Consider the following 23,367-nt stretch of genomic DNA (forward strand, 5'->3'; position numbering starts at 1 on the left):
CAAGGAATATTTTATTCACACTGTCAGTGATAACGCAAAGATGTGATCGGCATCTTATCCGATACTAAAATGAACAACAAATTGTCCTTTTCAGGATGAAATAAAATCAGGATGAAAATATTTTCTAATGAGTTAATTCACGTTTTTAAATTTGTAAAAGTTATAAATTTTACTTCATGTTCGTGTCTCAAAACGTACTGAATTATCTTTTCCTTCAGTCATGGGCACGACATCCGAAAAAATTTCATCTCAAAATTTCAAAATTGTCAAGCCCCAACCATGACAAGCAACTTACTATATTATTAAAAAAGGTCAATCCTTGTTGAAGCGCAAAATTCGATTGATCTGATAAGTCAACGTTTATTTACTAGAAAAAATGGCTGACACGCAAGCAGCCGGGTCATCTTTCTTGTAAAAGTATTCTACTTCAACTTGCGGTCGTGGCTTTGCACACAACCCTCCTGTTATTTTTACATCAAATGAAATTTTCTTTGTCAGTGATGATCACAACCATAACAACATATACATATTTTGCCCATTTTGCCTGCGAGCAGGGTTCAGACATTATTATGCTTATAACAGCATCAAGTTGATTGTCCGTTATTTCTGTATAGCAAAGTGAGAGCAAAAATGTCAAGGAAATGAATTACAATCTCCAAGTTCCGGTTTATTGCGAACACTATGAACCACTTTTAGTGGAAGAGATTGCATTAGTGGAGCATCCTACAATGCTGCACTATGGAAAATGTGCGGTGATCGGTTACCTGAAACGAAGTTCAGACATGCTAGATTCGTTGATGATTCCAAGTTTACCAAAGTAAGCATTACGTTATGTAAATCTCCCACAATAATTATGTTCAATATTTGTAATCCCCAAGTGACCTGCAACTGCCGGATGGAACAAGTCAGCTGCAATTGTTATTCGAAAACTACCACGGGCCTGTTTATTCCAATTCAACTGTTAGAGTGTATGGTTGCGTAAGTTTGAATGCTTCCCCGGAGATCGCAGTTAGAAGCAGTAAGGATATAATCTGCTATTTTCGACAGCTTAAAACTGAAATTGATTTAAAACAAATTGAAACTCCGTTATCGGAATGCAGGTTCCAAAAAGAATGGAATCTTGCAAGTAATATGTACAAACCAGTACTTGATGTAGAATATTATGAAACAGTTCAGCAAGCTAAAGAAGTCATATCTTGCAATTTACGATTGAAGCGAATTAACAAACATTTAGAACTAGTAACGCAAAACTCATAAATGCGGATATTGTTAATTTCTGTATGAATCTTTTATTTTTTTAAATGTATGAAGATAGGAAAATGAGTTACTAAAATAATAAAGTTTATGTGCGACTCAGTTCTGACTACATTAACAAGATCAAGTATAAGCTGATCTTCAGCATGTATTGCTTCATTAAGTACAGCGACAATCGAACGTATTTCTAAGGGATATATATTTATAAACTTACTTTTCGACAAGTTCGACTTTAGAAACTTTACAAGAATATTTATCAAAGTATTAGATTTTTCGTTCGATTCCAAACTCATTTGTGCTAAGCGTAAACTGACATGTTTGAACACTTCAGGAATACTTATAATTGATGTCAGCAAGTTGTAGCTTTCATTTTCAGAGAGAAACTCAGCTTCTAACAATTCCGAACTCATAATCTTATCGATCATTAAATTTACTTGTAAAGGGTATATTTGAACTAGTTTCGAAATTAAATCCATTGCACCGGTTTTGATGCTGTAGGCCCACACATGTTGTAAAAAAGAATCGACTCCCTCGTCCTTATCGTCAGTGCTGGTAAATGGTTGCAGCTGGTGAAGTATCTCCAACAGTCTTCCAACACTTGGCTTTTCACATCTTAATTCGGCAAACCCAAAATTCAATATCATCGACAATTTACAGATAACTTCTCGACAACAACATGTTTGTGTTTTATAATTCAAATCATAAAGAATAAAGTTGGTGCTCTGATCTTGTTGAAATAGTTTGTTATCAATAAGTTCTCCAAGCTGTTCCTCAGCCAAGGCGAAGTTGTCTCTTTTTATTGTGCAAATGAAGAGAGCCTGCAATTTTTTGAATTATAAGCTACTAAACGTACACTGATTAAAACAGTTTTCAGCAGTAACATACCAACATAGCATCATGTTCTTCATCTTCGTCGTCCCAAGAGAAATCGATTAGTTGATCCAAGGCTCTATCAAGTTGTACCGAAGTGGTTCCATCCAAGCGACTTTGTAAAATACATGATTCCTCATTGGAACCGCAAACGTAACGACTGCCATCCATGGATAGTGTACTCATGTCAATCTTTGCAATTAGACAAAGTTGATGAAACTCTTTATTTATAACGATCACCTTATTCATCTTCTTCTTTCTACAATCTCTGCTATCAATGACAGCAGGATTGTTTTGAATGGCACAGCAGCTTATTCATCTTTCTAGAGCTTTTAAAAGATACTGTTATTCTTCTTAACTTAAGAACATAAATGGTACAAAAACAACAAATAAATAATCAATTCGTTTACATTCCGTTGCCGATAAAACTGCACTGTATTATAACCAGAGATGCCAGATGTTTTTGAAAAATGTCTGCTACTGCTCGAAAAAACGGTAAAATCTGCTTGAAATCTGAAAAATATACACACAAAGAAAATATTACCATGCGAACACGTAAAAACAACGTAAATTTACATAAACCTGAAAGTTTTCACTGGTTTGGGTAAATAATACGCATGAAAATTGGTGAAATCTGTTTAGCTATTCACGGATTTCTGATTATTCTATATATCTATAAAGAGTGTGTTTAGCTATATCAGTTTTTTATATCATCTGAAAGAGCTGCATTTTTTAAGCAAAACGTGATTTTCAAAAATTTTCTATCGTTATTCTTCGATATTTGAATTCCGAATTGAAACTACTTGAAATCTACTCGAAATCGCTACAATGACTGTTCGCTCCGGAGATGCCAGATGTTTTTGAAAAATGTCTGCAACTGCTCGAAAATCCGGAAAAATGTGCTCGAAATCTGAAAACAATCTATCCGTGATCCGAAAAAAAATCGCTCGCACAAGCAAAAGTCTGTAAAAATCTGCACACATTTTAAAAATATCTGCGCAAATATAAGGAGACTCTGACAAAAATCTGCAGAAACCGTGGAAAACTGCAAATATCTGCAAATCAATAAAAATCTGCACACGGACTCCAAAAATCTGCGTTTTGCAGACAAATCTGCACGTTCGGTATCCCTGGTTCGCTCATGTACCAACTGTCATTCAAGCGATTTAGAGCAATTTTTATTCTTCATTTAAAAATCGAAGAACAGATATAAAACTTTAAAAAATCACGTTTGGCTCAGAAAATTACGCTCTTTTAACTGATATATGAAAATCAGAAATTGGTGAATATCTAAATAACCTAATTGTATCTAAATGATGACTTCCGTACAGGCATGTACTCAAAAGTAGATAAATCACTTTGACCTTAAAGTACCTTTCCGCACAGAAGGGCTGATTAACATCAAAAATAAGCATATTTGGGTATTTTTATTGTTCTCTGTATCTAGATTCGAAAAAATTTTGCTCGCATAAGCAAAAGTAAAACATCTGTACACATTTTTCTAATGTAACTTACGTTCGGTGGAATACCTGTAATTTTAATTTTCACGAGCTAATCGGAATAGCCCGGGTGCGGATGTTGATCCGGAATCCAGAGTCGAGGAATCACGCAACACGCTCCGGGATTACCAAATGCATCTTACCTCTTTGACTATCAGCAAACGAAAAGCCGATTTGATTGTTGCGTTTTTTGCGATTTACTTATAGCGAATTTCTTTATTCCACCAGCTCTTCTCCTGGACCTAGAGCCAACCTACCTGCTGTCAAACCTTTCTTTATTCGCTTGATGTTGACCCAGTATTGACCTGCTGAGCTGGTTCATGAAGTAATCCCATTCTTACTTGTGTCGTAAATCGGAAAAAGTGGAATATAAAAATTTGCTATTGTTATCTTTATGCTGGTACTTTGACCCTTTTCACATATCCAGCTAGACTTTTTGTCGGTTTTTAGATTTGACAGCGCTTTTTCGATTTCCAGGGCAGGAACCCTCCGGCAATCGAGGAGCCTCAAGTGTATGCAAAATTTATGCTATCACAATTAAATGATCTGTCAAATAGTTAGAAGTGAATTTCTCACCGAGCTTAGGTGAATTTTAGAAAGTTGCATAAAGTTAGGTACGTGTGGATAGTTTTCGTATAATTTAATTCTTATCAGTCAATATTATCAAAGATTATACAAATCATAAATGGTAAGCAGGTTAGGCAAAAGATGCTAATTTATTATTCGCTACGGCAGCAACGATCTGTTTTTTTATGATTTTTTCTGTGGTAAAATTAATGCTCCTACGGCTCTCATTACTTCATCTACGCTTTCGAGCTACGTGGGCGTTCAACTAATTATAATTCAACTAATACGTTGTTTCCTATTGGTCCTCTCGGTAAATAATTACAAATAACCCAACCTCAGCTAAGGTATCTGTTCTAAAACCACCGTTCTGTATTTTAAATATGAAATACACAAGTTGGCATACATAACATTGTACGCTTTCTTTTCTGTTTTACCTATTAACGTATTTGCCTTTTCGTCTGTTCTCAGGTTTTACGGTATTTGAATTAACTGACACTGCTGCTACAATTGTTCCATAAACTGAGTGTAAGTTTAAATATTCGCTTTTGCGAGGCAATGGATTTGTGGATTCTCGGTACTTTAGCAACATCATTTACTTTGTATTATGCCACATCATAAGAGTCAACTAGCGGTGCTGATCAAGGGAAGGGGGCATGCCGGCTTTAGTGAATATGAAGTGCTGAAAATTTTTTGTGATGTATGTGAATCGCTGGCTCAGTTACACTGCTGCCAGGCTCCTATCATTTACCGAGATCTAAAGGTTGAAAATATAGTTCAAAATGATATGGGACGCTTTATTTTGGCCGATTCAGATACAGCTACTACACGGTTTTTGAATCCTGCTGCACACGGCAAAAAATTAGTAGAGGATGAAGTTCAAAAACACACTACTGCAGCCTACCGTGCTCCGGAAATGTTAGATTTGAATTCAGGCCACAGCATTACTACAAAAGTTGACATATGGGCACTGGGATGTTTACTTTTTAGACTTTGTTTCGGAGCAATGCCGTTCGGCGAAAGTTCAAAGGCAATTTTGCACTGTCAGTACAACATCCCGGAGAAAAACAAATATTCCCCTGAGCTTTGTCAATTAATACGTTTATTATTAGAGCCGGATCCAGAAAACCGTCCCAGTATATACCAGGTTTGTGAACTAGCATTCCGTATCGCTGGAAAAGATAATCCGTTAAAGGTCGATCGATCGAAAGCTCAGCCTGCCAAAAGCAGTAATTCAGAACAAGCTGCAGAACGTAAAACACAGTACACAACAATTACAGCCACCACCAGCGGAACGAGTGTCGTACCTAGATCACGTCCAAAAGCACAACAAACCAATACCGGATCAGGTTTTCAACTCGGTCCGCCACCTTTGAATCCTTCGCCGAAGAACGTTTCACCAACACTGGGTTCCGAGGTGATCTGTCCCGAAAAAAACGTCTTCGTTGCGAACTTCAGTGACAATTTTCCTTTAACCAAGCTGAATGAGAAAAGCCCCGCTACCAAAGAGCAGCTGCAATTAGAAATCAGTGGTGGTGATAAGCATCGTAGCTCTACTGGATCGGGATACCGGTAAGTTGCTTTTTTAATTAAATCAAAATAATTTCAAAACTAAAGAAACTTTTTTTTGGATTGATTATAAACTTGATTTGCCATTTCCTTTCGAATTGTGCCGATGTTACTGTTCCCTTCAGTAATACAGTAAAATAGTTGAGCTGTTTTGCAAAATGCTCTACTCTGCTTATATTTTTTTATAAACATGTACGCATTCTAAACAATAATAGTTTTATCAGAAATGCTATGAGTATACATGATAATTGCGGGTCTAGTGCTACAATTTTATTGTATTAATTTTATTGTATTACGAATACTGCAGCATGCTTCTAGACCAGCTGGGAGGGCTTTTATGACTCATGTTTTGGATTTATGAACAAGATAAAACATTTCAAATTATACGATATTTCGTGTTAACTTGTATTCTGCGAACTTCAATTCGTTTTATTTTCACGATAATCTTAACATTTCTAATCTAACCGTTTGTTAACAACTGTGTTCACTTGCAGGTTTTTTCAATCGGACTCAAATAACCTGTTTGTTCCTGCTTTGGAGGCTTCAACTGTGAAAGACATTTCCAATGCCGTTTCACCAGCATCACTGTTGTCTCCATTTGAACAGGAACCACCGTCATCCTCGTCCTCGTCGGCGCGACTCCGACCAACCACCCTATTTCCAACAGGTGCAACTCCAGGCGCTTCACAACGACATCAGCAGGCTTTGAGTAACTCTAACAGTGAAAAATCTCTAGTTTCGCCAATCTCCAGCTCAACCTGGAATCCTTTCGGCGATCCTTCATCTTTTAGTCCAAGTTCTACATTAACTGAGGATCAACTGTTTGGTGCGGAATTTGATAAACTGCGTTTGGATGGTAGTAACCAGACATCCATTGTAACTTCTCCAGAAGAAATTAAATCAGAACAAGGAGTTGCAGCGGTTCCCACAGGTTGGCTTTTGCATCCGCAGCATCAACGTTTCTCGTTACCGATTATATCGCAGACAGGATTTGCAGGTACGTTAACTATTCCTACTCATGACGTTGTTCCTGAAGAGGATCCATTTGGATCGGCGCCTTTCACGTTGCCAAAAAGATTGAAAGACAAAACAGGTCGTTCATCCAGATTGACTTCGAAACTGGGTGGAGTCATCTCCAACGCTGCAGTCGGTAGTGGTAACTTATGGCATCGTCATTCTACCGGGGGTAGTGGCCCTGTGGGAAATAATTCAGTTCTTGGAAAAGAAAGTTTAATTCCTGCAACTTCAGCTGTTGGTGGTGGCGCTGGTCGGTCTGAGGAGAACGGAGATGGTACCATGGAAAACTGTATGGATTTAAGTGGGTCGGCAGCGGTTGATAAGTCGTCTTTGCTGGGAATTAAATTGGATGACTTAATAAGTGGTGGTGAAAAGGGATCACCAAGTTTTATTAAGTTACCAATAGACGATAGAAATAAATATGAAAAGCTCAATTCAAACGATATTACGTCCGATGATAGTGATTCGGAGTTTTACCCTGACACTGGAGTTGGAATTGGTGGTGGTGCAAAAAAACAAAGCTTTAAGCAGTTTGTAGAAAGCAACATACCAGAAAAACTTCAGGCAGTTTACCATAAGGTCGATAAAGGACAAATTAAAAACGTACAGTTAGTCAAGAAGTTACGAGGTAAAGTAGTCCTTCGAGATGACCCGAAAAAAAGCAAAGGTAAAGAAAGAGCTGTAAAAACTTCGGTAGGGGAGAAACAAAAGGACGGAGAGTCTGATGATTCCATAGGATCTGCCAGTGATTTAAGAGCTAATGATGATTTTGTCGAAGAACATAACGACGTTGGAAAAGTGGCTAACAGTAAATCAACAAGGCAATTCAACCGAACGGCCTGTGATGACGGTAGTGTTGATGATTGTATTAGTGAGAGCATTAAAACATGCGGTTCAAGTGCCTATCACGCTGAATGTGAAAGTGTGACCACTAACGAAGATAACACCAGTAGAATTGTAATGAGGATAAAAATCAAAAAACGAGAACATGATTCTAAGCATAGTGTTATTGATGAAGATAATTCAGGAGAGGAAGATATGGTTCAAGGTGACAAACCATTGTTGTTAGATGATGAACTAGATTACGAATCTGCTCCGGAAAACAAATCCAGTGGGGACGAACCACTGATGGACCCATTTACACCCGAATCTCTTACAGACGTTACCGAAAAGCAGCACTTTGATGACGATGACATCGAGCTGGATCCTTTCGCATTAGCGCCGTTTCGAAAACCAACAGTACCGAAACGATCCAGTATTAAATATATGCCGCAGGTACATCCCATCCCGGAAAATTATCCGCCAGCACCTGTATTGGTTGCCCCTTCCCCGGAAGTTGCATCAGCAACGGATTTTTTCACATCAACACCCATCAAACCTGCACAAAAACGATCTCAACCAGAAGTAGACATGTTTGCTACATCGCCCGCTCCCTCTACGCACACTGTTATAGTACCGGAATCGGGCAATCAGCGTGGAGAAACATCTAATTCTCGCATCGACCTTTTTGGTTTAGAACCATTTCCCCCACTTATCATCTCTCAACCTGTCGCTATTTCAAAGCCAGTCTGTATCCCAACGGTGACGGTAGAGCCAGGCTCGGTTACACTAACTCACATCATTCCAAGTGCTAGGTCAAGTATGCCGATTGCACAACAGGAAGCACCGTTGCCTGCTACTGCAGCTACTCAACAACACCAACAAAGTTCCCAAATGACTGCACGTCATAGCTATATCAATTATAACCAAATAACGCAAAGCGCGACCAGTTTTGTGGCACCAAGCGAAAACTATGTAAATTTCGATCCAAATGACGTTGACGATGACGATGGTCGGAAATTAAAATCGGACGATTATGACGATAGCAGTGATTCTGTCATAATAATGAGTTCCTCTAAAACGAGTGGGGGTGGTAGTAGCAGCTTTCTAGGAAAAAAGGAAAAAGTTAAATACAACTGCTTAAGGGATACAGCCTCAGCTACCACCTGCGGAACAGCTAAGCATGATCCTTCACATACCACAATGGGACCTGCAGCGAGTTCTAACAGTGGAAATTCAGTGTTAGTTATCCCAGTCAAACTAAGCCAAAAAGTTAAGGTGAATGTTGTTGGCGGTTATCGTAAGGTTTCAAACAAAAGTAGCAAAAAGGATAAATCAAGTAGCGGAAATAACGGAGTGGACATATACGATTCGCCACCGATTGGTAAACCGCAGTCATCGAAGGCTAGCAAAAAAATGGGATTCAGTAACATGAGCTTTGAAGACTTCCCATCAGACGAACTGGGAGAGGATGAATCGTTGTCTACTGGCGGAGCTACAAGTCGGCAAGCTGGCAGTGGAAATGTTGGAAGTAAATTAATGAAAATTGCCCCTTTCGAAGTGATTCGCAATGAGAAAATGCTGTTGGAGGCAGAAAAAAAGTTCGGTTCGTTGAAGCGCCGCAGTAACCCGTTTTCATGATTATACGCTGAATCTCAGACAAAAAAATAATATGGAACAGGGCACAGCTAGGTGCAAATATGACATTTCTACTGAAATTATGTGGAATGAAATTGATTTGTGCTGTCGGAAAGAATTTGATTTTCTAGAACCTATCTCCCAAACAAATGTCGCTTCTGTAGTTTGTTAATGAAATGATAGCAATTTTCAGAACTTTGAACATCAACTTTGATTTTACCCGGATGTTTGCTATATTTAACACTTCATAATATTGCTAATAAGGTTAAGCGACAAAGTTTGAACCCACTTGTAATCCCGTAATGTTGGGGAAACAAAGCCCCGGTAGGCCGATAGGATTACAGTAATGATGTTTATTGCCTCAAGGTTATATCCTGAGGGTCCTGCGTATCCTAAAAACATAGAACTTCACCTGCTGTTATTGGAAAACAAGATGTTTTATACCAAAAACAGAGTCGTGCTTGAGACACATGTACGCAGGACCACGTAAAACCAATTTTTTATTTAGAAAGGCGAATTATTGATAAAGGATTCTGAAAATCTGGATTCAACAGCTGGCTTATATTCTCAGGTTTATATGATATCCCCTCGTGATGAACGGCACTGTTGAAAGGTGTTCAAATTTAAGTGTGAATAATGATTTATATTTCTTGGAGAAGCTGAGAAGCATTTACTGCGAAACCCAACTCCCAACTTCGATTGCTCAGATAGCAATCTTTGATGTGCTGCTCTAAATTAGAGTAATGCAAATAATATTTCACGGAGCCAATTGTTTTCTGAATTTCGTTCGTGTCTTGCAGTTTTTCAAAAGTTGTAGGTACCCGTGATTTTTTTTCAGGGATGTCATCATATAGTATTGTGTGTATATCGTAGTCGTGGTTCAAATAGCGTTCTTATATATATATATATATATATATATATATATATATATATATATATATATATATATATATATATATATATATATATATATATATATATATATATATATATATATATATATATATATATATATATATATATATATATATATATATATATTTTTTTTTTTTTTTTTTTTTTTTTTTTTTTGTTTCAGGTGAAGGGGAAATTTGCATCCAAACCCCTGAGGTGACCAACCTCAGGGAGTGTGGGGTTGGTTTGAATCAGTGACCGGACCCACTAAAACCCCTTCAGTCTCCAGCCCATAATACTCCCCGGGACCACCGCTAGGTATTGCTTCGGGGAGCGGCTTTTGTGCTCTGTGCACCCTCTTGGTTCTTTAGGTCTTTTTGCTAACTTAGCTAACTAACCTGGAGACTGGCCGTTAGCTAACACTGGCGTGTCGGTGGTCAACCTGTCGCCTGTTTTGCAATTCTAAAACTATTTGAGAGGCGGCTGTACAAACCGCCCTCCAAATGTTTGGGTCTTTACACATCCTCCGAACTAGGTTGTCCGGAGTGGTGTCTGGCCCGCTCACTACCATCATGTCGCTCCGCGCATGCACAAAACGAGGGCACACGAAGAAGACATGCTCAGCAGTCTCTTCCGCATCCGCGCACTCGGGACACATGGGGGACCCCGCATGCCCGAATCTGTGTAGATACTGCCTAAAGCAACCATGGCCTGACAGAATCTGTGTCAGATGGAAGTTCACTTCTCCATGGCGCCTCCCGACCCATCCGGATACATCCGGAATAAGTCGATGCGTCCATCTACCCTTCGCGGAATTGGACCACTCCTGCTGCCATCTGATCATCGAGAATGATCTTCTGGTACCTCGTATGCCCCTTGTGTCACGTTGATCGAAGCATTCTACGTCCTCCTTAATGGCTATGCTGATAGGCAACATGCCGGACAGGACGCAGATTGCGTCGTATGACACAGTTCGATACGCGCTCGCAACCCTCAGGCACATGAGCCTGTAGGTACTTTCCAACTTACTCCGATGTTTACTAGTACCTAATGCTTTGGACCACACTGGCCCGCCATATCTCAGTATGGACGAAGTCACGCTAGCTAGAAGTTTCCGCTTGCTGCCGTACACTGCTGAGCTATTGGACATCATGCGAGATAATGCTGCAATAGCCATTGAAGCCTTCTTGCAGGCATATTCGACATGGCTCCCGAAGGCGAGCTTGTCATCGATCATCACCCCCAGCAGCTTCAGGGAGCGCTTAGAGGCGATGGTGCAATTCCCGACACTGATCAACGCCTGTTGCTTCGACTTGCGGTTATTGACAACTGAAATCTCCGTCTTATGATGCGCCAGCTCCAGTTTTTTGGAGCGCATCCAGTCCTCGACGACGCTTATAGAGTGCGAAGCCGTCAACTCAACCTCCTCGATCGACTCGCCGTAGACCTCAAGTGTGATGTCGTCCGCAAATCCAACGATCACAACCCCTTGGGGGAGCTTTAGTTTCAGCACTTCATCGTACATGATATTCCACAGTACCGGGCCCAGGATGGAACCTTGTGGAACCCCTGCGGTAATTGGGACACATTTTTGACCCTCGTCTGTGCTGTAAACTAGCACACGATTCTGGAAATAATTTTCCAGAATCCTGTACAAAGACACCGGAATGTCTAGTTTCCGAAGCGAGTGGGCTATGGAATCCCAGCTAACACTATTGAACGCATTTTTCACGTCCAACGTGACGATTGCGCAATAGCGAATGCCCCATCTTTTACGCTGGAGTGCTACCTCTGCTGTTTTGGTGACGGACAGAATAGCATCCACCGTAGACTTGCCTTTTCGGAAGCCGAACTGGTTACTCGACAGACCGTTTGCACATTCGGTGTACCTAACCAGTCTATTGAGAATAACCTTCTCGAGCACCTTACCCGCCGTATCGAGCAGACATATCGGTCTGTATGCCGACGGGTCACCAGGTGGTTTCCCTGTCTTCGGCAATAAGACCAGCTTCTGTCGCTTCCATCTGTCTGGGAATGTACAGTCATCCAGGCACTTCTGCATGACTTCCCGAAATAGTCTGGGGGCCTCTTTGATGGCCTTCTTCACAGCCAGATTCGGAATCCCATCCAATCCCGGTGCCTTGCTCACCTTCAGGGAGTTGGCGATCGCGATGAGTTCCTCATTCGTAACCGTTTCCGCCTCCTCTGCCTCGGCACGGCTAACGCCGTCACTCATATATTGGGTGTTCGGCAGGTTGGCCGACCACCTCTGGTCTGAGTTTGAGATACTGGAACGTCGGTGAAGTGACTCGCCAGCCGGAGGCCAAGGATTTGGCTCGTGGCGTGGAAAGAGTCCCTCTATGATCCGCTCAAGCATCGCTGGTGATTTTTCTGCGGGCGCCATCGCACCCTTAGTCTTGGCCATCACCATCCTATAGGCGTTACCCCACGGGTTAGTGTTGGCACTAGCGCACAGTCTTTCGAAGCACGCACGTTTACTAGCTTTTATTGCTCTCTTAAGCGCCGCTCTTGCGGAACTGAATTCCCCTCGACGATCTTCCCTTTCTTCGTCGGTTCGCGCACGTTGAATCCTTCTTCTCGCTTGAAGACACGCTCTGCGGAGGTCCGCTATCGCGTCGGTCCACCAGTAGACTGGTGGCCTTCCATGCCTAGGCTGGCGGTTCCTAGGCATAGTGGCGTCGCACGCCCGCGAAAGTATGGCAACAAGTTGATCAGCGCTCGGGTTACGAATTCTGCTTGCCTCGTGTTCTAGTCTAATTGCTTCCGCAAATACCTCTTCGTTGAAGTGTGGTATCCTCCACCCGCGAGGAGCTGGAGTGTTAATTCTACTCGCCACATGCGGTCTCGTTTTACAGTCTACGCTATAACAGACCGCCAGATGGTCGCTATGAGTGTAGCCATCGTCTACCCTCCAGTTCGTGATCAATCCTGGACTACAGAATGTCACATCGATGATCGACTCCGCGCCGTTTCTACTGAAGGTGCTCTTCAAGCCGACGTTGGCCAGATCTATGTTGAGCTTCGCCAAAGCCTCCAACAAGATCCGGCCTCTCTGGTTTGTGCGTCGACTTCCCCACTCAGTTGCCCATGCGTTGAAGTCGCCCGCCACTACCAACGGTGATAGACCGATCAGCTCCCCGGTGGCTCGGTCGATCATCCTTGCGAACTGCTCGGTAGACCAACGAGGCGGAGCATAGCAGCTGCAGTAGTACACTCCGTTCACCTTGGCAACCGCGTATCCTTCGTTTGAAGTTGACACTATCTCTTGAACCGGGAACCTGCTCGTCGTCCATATTGCCGCCATACCGGACCCGTCCGAAATCCAGTTACCGTTTCCGGAAGGAATTCGGTAGGGGTCCGAGATTATGGCGATGTCCGACAACGACTCAGTGACTGCTTGGTATAGCAGTTGCTGAGCCGCGAAGCAGTGGTTCAAATTTAGCTGTGTCACTCTCACGCCCGTGGCTTGCTAGTCGGCTTACCGGCCGTGCACCTCGGGCCTCCCATTATGTGCTTTGCGTCACGCTTCCCGGCGCACGCCAAGCACTTCGGGGGCTCTCCGCAGTCTTTGCTTTTGTGGCCTGCAGCACCACACCGCCTGCATAGGGAGCTCCTGTCAGGCCCCTTGCAGCTAAAGGACTTGTGTCCTTGCTCGAAGCATCGAAAGCAGACCTCCGGCGGCTGGTAGATGCTGAGTGGGCACATTGACCAGCCCACTTTGAGCCTCGCTACCTTTAGCGCCTGGTTTGCGTCTACTGACGAAAGCCTGACAGTGGCGGTCTGGGTTCCTACTGGGCCTTTGCGCAGTCGAACTGCCTCTGGTGCCACAACCACTTCGCACTGCTCCTTGAGGGCATCCACGACTTCGCATGCCTCGGTGACTTCGTCCAGGTATTTAAGTTGTAGGGTTACCTGCGACGTGAGTGCCCGAACCTGCACTCTATCTCCAAGCGCCTCTTGGGCCAATGCCCGATAGGCTGGGCCCTTGTTTCTGGCTTCTTTGCGGAGCTCAACGATCATTTCTCCCTTGCGGGATCGGCGGATGCTACGCACATCTGCCCCCAGATCTTTGAGCTTCGCATCGCCTCTCATTGCCTTAAGGACTTCCGAGTACTTTGACTCTTCTGTCTTAAGGATGAGTGCGTATATATATATATATATATATATATATATATATATATATATATATATATATATATATATATATATATATATATATATAGAGAGAGAGAGAGAGAGATGTTCGCTGGGATCACCGCTCATTTTTCCCTCTGTTTCTAAACCGAACAATGTAATCTATAGACCTTTCTATCTGTGGTTGTATCAGTAGTCGACGCGATAGTGGTAATAATTTCTATAAAAAAATGATTACGTTTTTACAAAAAATAGTTAGTAGCCAGCAAGCTCACATGGTGGCGTCTAAGTGTGAAAACAAAAACGAAGATTTTTCAGGATTTTTCTTCGAAAAGGCACGTCTGTTTGTCTGTAAAGTTAGTGTTAAAAGCGCTTGTAATTTATTTTCGAAGGAAGCATAAATCAATTTCATTTCTGATCACCTGATATCAAGGCAGCGATTGGAGGGAAGAAATGGATGCATCTACATCACATAATAGGGTTTTTTCTGCAGCATTTACGAATTAGCAGCTAGCGTTAGTAGAGTTTTGAAATCATTGAAGGTCAAACCTTGAAAACATTTGGGTAATACTTATAAGACAATTTATTTGTCTGAAAAACCTCATGAATATGGTAGAAAGTCGATTATGTTATAAAACACTGATTTGTTATTTACTGGTTACATATGATTAAACTTGAGAGTATTGATTAAATATCCATTATACATATAATAGCTTATGGTATCTGATAATAAGTATCATTTGGTTGTGTACTGTAGCTGAGGCAGCTAGCTGTAGCTAGGTGAAAATATGGAAGGACAGCATGATGAGACCTAGAAAATATGACATGCCAAAACTCTGCACATTTGAGATAGACAGAATGCTTTATTATTTTTCTTCGGACTTCGTCGTTCCGAGAAGCAATAAATGAAGTATGATATCCAGTCCGTGATCTGTCCAAACATTAACTTGCTGGTCGTATTGAACATGTAAGTAAATTCAAATGGTTTTAGGTGTGTATAGTCTGTATCTGCTAAAAAAGAATATCTTTCAAAAAGGATAAGTGTACCCGCTACAAAAGGTTTTGAACAATGAAAAAAAAAAGATTAATAAACAAAACAAATAATAAATAAGTATAAAATCCGTATTCTTATGCAGCTATCTCAATGTATACACTAATATAGCATGAAGTAGTAATAAACATTCTATATATTTATATACGATAAAAATGCATTGTATTGCTTACTTACTAATTTCGAAATCCGAAACTAAATTACCGAGCCGAGAGATCCAATCTAACCATGGACGGTAATATGCACTCTTACTGCCTATACCCAATGAACTGTAAACAGGTAAGGCAAATAGTTTAAAGGGCCCTTTTTTGTTAACATTGATGACATAGAATTCCAAAAACAATATTCAAAAATCAATGTTCACTACATTTTTTTCAAGAATTTTTCAAAAGTTTCGACAGTTCACGGCTGAAAAAGCCTTCCTATGTCAATAAACAATGCGGAATACAATTTCAAATGGCATTTACTTGTTTTGCGAGTTCTACGTCACAAACTGTAAGCACGGTGTTTTTGCTTATTTTTAGCACCTAATACAGACCAATGTCTTCTTCCTCCTCACCTATATATATCTCATTGGCCTATACCTACCACTTGCGGGAATTATACATCGTTTACACTACACCGCATATCACCTGATATCAGGCGCTTCGAGTTATCGAGACCATATCACTTGCTATCCCATACAATCGAGCTGTCATCGGATATCAACTCGGCTACATGGGCTACATGCTATCGCGGATATCATGTTCGAAAACCAAAAAAAAACAGATTTGTAGCAGTTGGCAAAACGGCCCAAAGACATTTGACGCAACCCTGCAAATTTCGAAATTCGCGTTGCATGCGAAAAACAAGGAAGGAAATATTTTTGCTCTTGTCATCCCGCACATTTTGTCAATTGCATATGACAGTTCGCGTTGGTGCGAGCCAACTGGCTAACATCTCTACTCTAATTACATTGCTCTTGTTGTCTTGTTTTTGCTTTGACCTGTTTTTGTTTTCTTCTCTTTTCGATTTCCAAAGCAATTGTCAAATCATGTGAACACCCGAGGTGATATCCGATATCATCTGGCGATATCAGGTGATATGCGACGTATAGTCTGAACAAGGTATGAGACCAAGGGATGGCAGCCATATCTAAACTCTGCACTTTGACAGTAGCCAACATATCGGGGCTTTATTTATAGCCAATTTCTTTATTCCACCAGCTCACCTCGTTTTGACCTGGAAGCGCACTAACTGCTGTCAAAACCCTTCTTTATTCGCTCGATTTTGACCCAGTTTTGACCTGACTTGCTACCCGAAGCGCACTGTAAAATTTGTCAGCTTCAACCCACTACCGCACGTGCTTAGTTCGTAAACAATTATCTGGCATCTCTTTCTTACTTGCGTCTTAAATGGCGATGACGTTTTATTATTCCTCGGCAGTTTTGCCCGCACACAGTGGAATAAAGAAATTCGCTATTAGAAATAAAGCCCCGAGGCAGGCGCCCATCAAAACTTTCATATACTTTTCACTTTAGTTGGGAAGACTCTTCACTCATTCAACATAGAAAGAGATAGCATGTTGCCATTCCCCTTCATGAGACCGAACACTCGAAACTTTTTGCTTAAATATCGATACTACTGCTTCGATATAGAATCGCTCATTTTTATTAGTGCTGCAGCTGCATACCATCGCCAAATGCGGGCCATGTAAATAGCAACAATTCCACGTGCACCTTATCCTTTTTTTTTGTTTGTGTTGTCCATCGGACGGCTAAGACCAATGTTGGTTCATCTCGCCACACCTTATCCTTATTAGCGTATGTTTCATTAATTACCGCTTCACTGCAGTGTCGATTAATTACCGCAAAATAGTGTCGTTTAATGGTTGAAACATAACATTATTTCCAGTACGATTTTGAAACCAATGTTATTGCCAGATAATGTCCAAACCAAGCTCAAAGTGGACTGATTTGTCTAAACCACTTAGCCGCCCAGTCTTGGAAATAATTGACAAGATTGGTTTTCGTGAAATGACTCCGGTTCAGGTAAACATGATTAATGTAAGTAGAGTTTTATTGATTCTGTTAACAATTCTATTGCAGGCGGCTACTATCCCATTACTTTTATCTTATAAAGACGTTGCGGCTGAGGCTGTTACAGGCTCTGGTAAAACTTTAGCCTTCGTTGTTCCTTTACTAGAACTGTTGCTCAAGCGTCAACAGGATACGACATGGAAAAAGTCAGAAATTGGTGCAATTATAATTTCACCAACGCGTGAGTTGGCTGTACAGATCAGTAAAGTGTTAGGAGATTTCTTAGAGCACGATGTGTTGAAACAGTTTAAACAAAAGTTACTCATCGGTGGAAGCTCTGTGGAGGAAGATGTTGATTCGCTAAGAAAAGATGGAGCGAATGTTTTGGTCGCTACACCGGGTAGATTGAAAGATCTTTTAGAAAGGAGAGGAGATCCTAATTTGCCCGCCAAAGTAAGAAATCTGGAATTGTTAGTCCTGGACGAAGCTGATCGCTTACTGGATCTAGGTTTTGAAGTCACAATCAATACCATTCTTGGTTACTTGCCACGGCAAAGGAGAACGGGTTTGTTTTCAGCAACACAAACCAAAGAAGTTAAGGACCTAATGAGAGCTGGTTTAAGAAATCCAGTACTAGTGAGCGTAAAAGAAAAGGCAACTGTTAGCACTCCGAAACTATTGCAGAACTACTACGTAATAGTAGATCCCGAGTTCAAACTGACCGCTTTGATAAGTTTTATCAAGAAACAGGAACTACAAAAAGCCATGATATTTTTTCCGACTTGCGCATGCGTTGAATATTGGGGAATTGCTCTAGCTGAACTACTGCAGCCAATGAAGGTGTTAGCTCTTCATGGTAAAATGAAAGCCCAGCGGAATCGAATATTAACTGAATTTCGGGAATCTGACTGCGCCTTACTACTATGTACAGATGTCTTAGCGCGAGGGGTGGATATTCCTGAGGTGGATTGGGTAGTTCAGTGGGATCCACCTTCAAATGCAGCGTCTTTTGTTCACAGAGTTGGGAGAACGGCGAGGCAGGGCCAAGAAGGAAAGGCATTAATTATGTTGTTACCCTCGGAAGATGCGTACGTCGAGTTTCTCACACGCAATCAAAAAGTTTCTCTCAAAAAAGTATCACTTGATTCGAACGCAAAGAAACTTCGCAAAGTGCTCAAAGTCCTTCATCGACTACAGTTAGATGATCGTGGTGTTTTTGATAAGGCAAGCCGTGCCTTTGTGTCCCACGTTCAAGCTTACAGTAAGCATGAATGCAATTTAATCTTGCGGGTTAAGGACCTTGATCTAGGAAAGGTTGCCACTAGCTATGGGCTACTACAACTTCCCAGAATGCCCGAAATGAGGGAGCAATTTAAACAAAGTTTTCAAGGTCCAGAGGAACAAGTTGATGTGTTTAAACTGGTCTATCGTGACAAGCAAAAACAACAATCGTACGAAAAAAAGGTGCAAACATTTAAGGAAACAGGTGAATGGAAGAGCAAAAAGAAAATCCAGAAAAAGAATTCTGTCCCTTGGGAGCTAGCAAAAATGGCTCGCGAAGAACGAAAAGAAACACGCAAAAAGCGACGCGACGAGAAACAGAAAAGAAAAGCTGCTGCCTTAGCAGCTGATGATGAGGGACAGTCTGTTAAGAAGAAAAAGGCGAAATTTTCCCAGGAAGAACTAAACGAACTGGCAAACGATATAAGAGCTTTGAAAAAACTGAAAAGGAAAAAAATTACAAAAGAAGAATTTGACGATCAATTAGGATTAGACGGTAGTGGTGGCGAAAGTGGCGATGAGCGGAAGTAGAATTCGTTATATAAAAAAAAGCGTATATGAATATATAATTCTATCATTTGCAAAATAGTCAATTCAATTTTGAAAACCAACGGAAATACACTTTGTTATGTTAATCATTCTATCCGACGTTTCTCCTATTCTAACGAGACTGTTTAATCTGTTCAAGTGAGATTTCGGAACACTAAAATTAAAGACAATGGAAGTTTGCTTCTACATTTTTCATATAATCTAATTGTATAACTCAGTACAATGAACTATCGACTTTGATCTACGAAGCAGCGGGTTCCACATGCAGTACTCGTCCTTCCAGCGAATGGTACAGTTTGCTGGTTGCATTACTATATCCTTCCTTTGTACTGAATACGACAAAGCCATAGCCGCGGCTTAAGCCCGTTGTCTTATCGTAAATTACATTAGAAGAATGTACGTGGCCAAATTTAGAGAAGTACGTCCATAATTCTTTTTTACTTACAGTCCAAGGTAGATTACTGATAAAAAGTTTTTGTACGCCGCGGGCAATTGCGCCAGTGGAAGACATGCTGGTGAAAATTATTTACCGGATAACTCAAATCAATGCTAGTAACTGTTGAAATTCAAGAGTGTCGTGTTACTTCCAGCAGATGAATAGTATGGTTTCCCATCAACTCCTGCGGATCGATATCGAATTCACCAGTTAAATTGTCCAAACTGACAACGTTGCACACCAAGTTCCACTTTTTCAGTAAGGTTTCTATACACCAGTCAGCGCTTCGCTCTTGGTAAGTGAATAAAAATTTAGCGGCTGTGTTAGCCTCTAGCAGAAAGGATACCGTCACTAAGATGTCCTCAAATACTGAAGGATCGTAGAACACGTCTGAGCCTATAATCAAATCAATCGGTCCCAGTTGGAAGACCTGATCCAGAAACAATCCCCAAGTCAATCCAATAACCTGAATATCCTTTCCCGGATTTAAATTGTTCAGTCGACAGCAGCGTTGGATATGCTGAATAGTTTTCGGCAATGTACTACAGTCGCTTAGAGTTACGTGAGCACCGCACTTTGCTGCAACTATGCCGGGGAGTGAAGTCCCTGCTCCAAGCTCTAGAATACGTTTGTTTAGAAGAGATATTCGCCTTTGCCACAGAAACCAGGCGAGGATTTGAGCCGATGGCCAAGTGTAAAACGAGTAACCGGGAAGTAAAAGCTTAAAAATAACAAATATAAAAATGAGTTTTAGGTAAAACATACGCTTGTAGTGCAATGTGAAATGGAATGAAATTATTGTATAGTCTAACAAATTTACCTCCGGTATAAGAATTTCCAGCTTTTCACTAGTTTCAGTCGTATTTTGTTTAGTTTTATTGCCAAAAACAAACGTTTTCATCTGCTCACCATTACTTTCCATTTGATGAAATCTTGTCATTTTTGACGGTATGATCGTTTTTCACATTCTTTCAAACCTTCTTCGAACGCATCTTTTGAAGACGACCATTCATAAAAGACTCGTTTGATCGATTGCCAATTCGAGCGTGAATTCTGAAAAGGTCCAAACCACCTTGAACATCGAGGGGCTAGACAGTTCCTCTTATGCTTGGGAGTAACTCTAATTGAGTTGTTTGGCTATTCACGGATTTCTAATATTTATATATCAGCCAAAATCTAGGGGCTAGACACCTTTATTTTCATGACAAATATTTCGATAATATTACACAATAGACCATTTTACGAACTGACAGATGTCACGGATCCTGGTGATATTGATGTTGCTTTTTCGTGCGTTGATTCAGTGGTTCCGAGCTTTCTGCCAAAATTTCATTCATGAATTGAGTTCAGAAACGTCTCGTAAAATGGTCTATATTGGTTGATATATTTTGATATTTATCGTTTATCTGTCAGTTGACATTCTCCAACGATAATGTAACAGTTGATGTAACAGCAATGAGCTATGATATAGATAGAGGGATGCCCGAAAATGGAACGGTAAATATTTTTTAATTTTGAATATTGGAAATTATTCGCAATATATCAAGAGTGTCTTACCCCTAGGCCAAAATTGTGTAATTTCCTGAGCAAAACGTTATTTTTTTTTTTAATTTTACATTATTGTGCTTCGATTTTTAAATGAAGAATAAAAATCGCTCCAAATCGCTACAATGACAGTTGGTATATGTGCGAACCACATACATAAAACACACGTAACACTCAGGAAGAAATCTTTCGAAAAAGTTGATTTAAAATGGACTACTCGAATGGTACCACCAACTGAACAACATCACTGTTTGATTAGTTTGTGAAGGAAGTGTACTTGCGCAGCCCTGCTTTTGTCTCGTTCCCACTCGAAAAATGCTGCATTGGTATTGTAAAGAACTTTTTGACAGTTCCTTATGGGATTTTCATTGAGGCTCGGTGAAACCGAAAAAAGAAAATTCATTTCGTTCATTTTTTGTCGAGTAGTTGGACAGGACGGAGTACCGGGTACTGTGGGGCAACGAGTACAAAAAAAAAATCGCCAGTGTCACGTATGTCTTATGTACAGGGATTTGTCTGAAAAACGCAGATTTTTGGAGTCCATGTGCAGATTTTTATTGATTTGCAGATATTTGCAGTTTTTCCACGGTTTCTGCAGATTTCTGTCAGAGTCTCCTTATATTTGCGCAGATTTTCTTAAAATGTGTGCAGATTTTTACAGACTTTTGCCTGCGCGAGCGAAATTTTTCCGGATCACGGATAGATTTTTTCAGATTTCGAGCAAATTTTTGCGGTTTTTCGAGCAGTTGCAGACATTTTTCAAAAACATCTGGCATCTCTGCTTATGTATAGAGTTTCCAAAGCGAAAACACAAATACTACGACACGGCCCGTTTTACACTGTATATTGAAATTTGTGAGAGTGTGAATCAAACTCGGTAGTTTTTTATGCTCTCTTTCAGATGACAGTTCTCACAGGTGACAAAAAATTCTTACAGCTAACAAAAAATAAATCGTAAACATCGCACTAATACAAACGCACCTGGAGAACTCTATGTGGGTGAACTGTCATTGTAGCGATGTCGAGCAGATTTCGAGCAGTTCTAATTCATGATTTAGAAATTGAAGGACAAAAATAGAAAAACTCGGATAAACTTAAATTTACTCACTTTAAAGAGTTACTCTTTTGCTTGGGAGTTACTCTAATTTACTCAATATTACTTCGTAATTTTCAGATGATTCACATCTTTGATTACCTTGAGAGCAAGAAATGAATATGAACAGAGAGATCGAGCAACATTCATGTGTAGATTTACGGTGGGAAAAAAGTTTAAGGATGGATAATCAGAGACATGAGAGTTACTCAGATTTGCTCTTTATTTTTCAGGTTTTCTCAGAAAAGCTCGAAAAACTCAAATTTGCTTACTGTCTTACCCCTCGATAAACATGGCTTGAAGGTTTGATCAAAAAATGAGCGTGAGTGGAGACACTTCTTTTTATGTATCCTTTTATCACATACAAGAGATATACTTCAACAGGGATGCCACATTTCAACCGGTATTCAGAATTTCATGAAATCTTTTACAAGTTTCTAGTATAAAATTTTTTTGAAAAAAAATATAATAAAACAAATAAAAAACAAAAACAAACCAAATCAGTTGAACTTTTTTTTGTATAGTGCGTAACGCGATAAGGTAGGCAGCTTTATTTACCTATGGCACAACCTTAATTTGTTTACAATTGGGTTGTTTAGCTATATCAGTTTTTTATATCATCTGAAAGATCTGCATTTTCTGAGTAAAACGTGATTTGAAAATATTTTCTATCGTTGTCCTTCGCTTTTTAAATCAAGATTTAAAACTGCTCGAAATCGCTACAATGACAGCTCGCCCATATACCAACTGGTCGGCGTGCGACCAGACCGAACCAAGCGCCAAAATCATTATTTCGAGTAATCGGCGATCACAGTTTACTCACCCCGTATGCTTCCTGCAAGCTGCTGCAGAGAAATTTTGTTATAATACCTTTATAAACTGTTCAAATGATTGCGTTTCTTCATGAAATATAGATTATCAATTTTAACATCCACTAGTGTTAAAAACTCAATTTTCAAAAAAATGGCGCTTGGTTCGGTCTGGTCGCACGCCGACCAACTGTCATTGTAGCGATTTGGAGCGAATTTTAATTCTTCATTTAAAAATGTAAGGATAATGATATAAAGTTTTAAAAAATCACGTTTTGCTCAGAAAATTACACTCTTTCAGATGAT

General features: G+C 40.4%; 5 protein-coding genes across 7 annotated transcripts; 3 read left to right on the top strand and 2 right to left on the bottom strand.

The window, feature by feature from the left end:
* The first annotated feature begins 502 nt into the window (after nt 1–502).
* Nucleotides 503–1,610, top strand: LOC129730715 (uncharacterized). Its single transcript, XM_055690263.1, has 2 exons — nt 503–817; nt 879–1,610. Exons 1-2 carry the CDS (start codon nt 642–644, stop codon nt 1,255–1,257), a joined length of 555 nt encoding a protein of 184 aa, XP_055546238.1. The 5' UTR covers nt 503–641; the 3' UTR covers nt 1,258–1,610.
* On the bottom strand, nt 1,265–2,575 carry LOC129730714 (uncharacterized). Its single transcript, XM_055690262.1, has 2 exons — nt 2,140–2,575; nt 1,265–2,072 (listed from the first exon to the last, which is right to left on the bottom strand). The coding sequence occupies exons 1-2, from the start codon at nt 2,371–2,373 to the stop codon at nt 1,290–1,292; spliced, it is 1,017 nt and encodes a 338-aa protein (XP_055546237.1). The 5' UTR covers nt 2,374–2,575; the 3' UTR covers nt 1,265–1,289.
* A 1,544-nt stretch (nt 2,576–4,119) lies between these two features.
* Nucleotides 4,120–10,118, top strand: LOC129731156 (uncharacterized). Of its 2 annotated transcripts, none has more exons than XM_055690948.1 (3): nt 4,120–4,237; nt 4,659–5,759; nt 6,251–10,118. In XM_055690948.1, exons 2-3 carry the CDS (start codon nt 4,795–4,797, stop codon nt 9,231–9,233), a joined length of 3,948 nt encoding a protein of 1,315 aa, XP_055546923.1. In that variant the 5' UTR covers nt 4,120–4,237; nt 4,659–4,794; the 3' UTR covers nt 9,234–10,118. The 2 variants fall into 2 exon arrangements, with proteins under 2 accessions (XP_055546923.1, XP_055546922.1); XM_055690947.1 differs by having other exon boundaries at nt 4,166–4,311.
* Nucleotides 10,119–16,998: 6,880 nt separating this feature from the next.
* LOC129727714 (probable ATP-dependent RNA helicase DDX55 homolog) lies at nt 16,999–19,240 on the top strand. 2 transcript variants are annotated; one of them, XM_055685795.1, is made up of 3 exons: nt 17,007–17,132; nt 17,224–17,360; nt 17,418–19,240. In XM_055685795.1, exons 2-3 carry the CDS (start codon nt 17,256–17,258, stop codon nt 19,158–19,160), a joined length of 1,848 nt encoding a protein of 615 aa, XP_055541770.1. In that variant the 5' UTR covers nt 17,007–17,132; nt 17,224–17,255; the 3' UTR covers nt 19,161–19,240. The 2 variants fall into 2 exon arrangements, with proteins under 2 accessions (XP_055541769.1, XP_055541770.1); XM_055685794.1 differs by having other exon boundaries at nt 16,999–17,360.
* A 114-nt stretch (nt 19,241–19,354) lies between these two features.
* On the bottom strand, nt 19,355–20,642 carry LOC129728826 (histone-arginine methyltransferase METTL23). Its single transcript, XM_055687293.1, has 2 exons — nt 20,435–20,642; nt 19,355–20,335 (listed from the first exon to the last, which is right to left on the bottom strand). Exons 1-2 carry the CDS (start codon nt 20,552–20,554, stop codon nt 19,745–19,747), a joined length of 711 nt encoding a protein of 236 aa, XP_055543268.1. The 5' UTR covers nt 20,555–20,642; the 3' UTR covers nt 19,355–19,744.
* Between the last annotated feature and the right edge of the window lie 2,725 nt (nt 20,643–23,367).

The sequence above is a fragment of the Wyeomyia smithii genome, chromosome 3 (assembly GCF_029784165.1).
Source record: "Wyeomyia smithii strain HCP4-BCI-WySm-NY-G18 chromosome 3, ASM2978416v1, whole genome shotgun sequence".
Lineage (NCBI taxonomy): Eukaryota > Metazoa > Arthropoda > Insecta > Diptera > Culicidae > Wyeomyia > Wyeomyia smithii.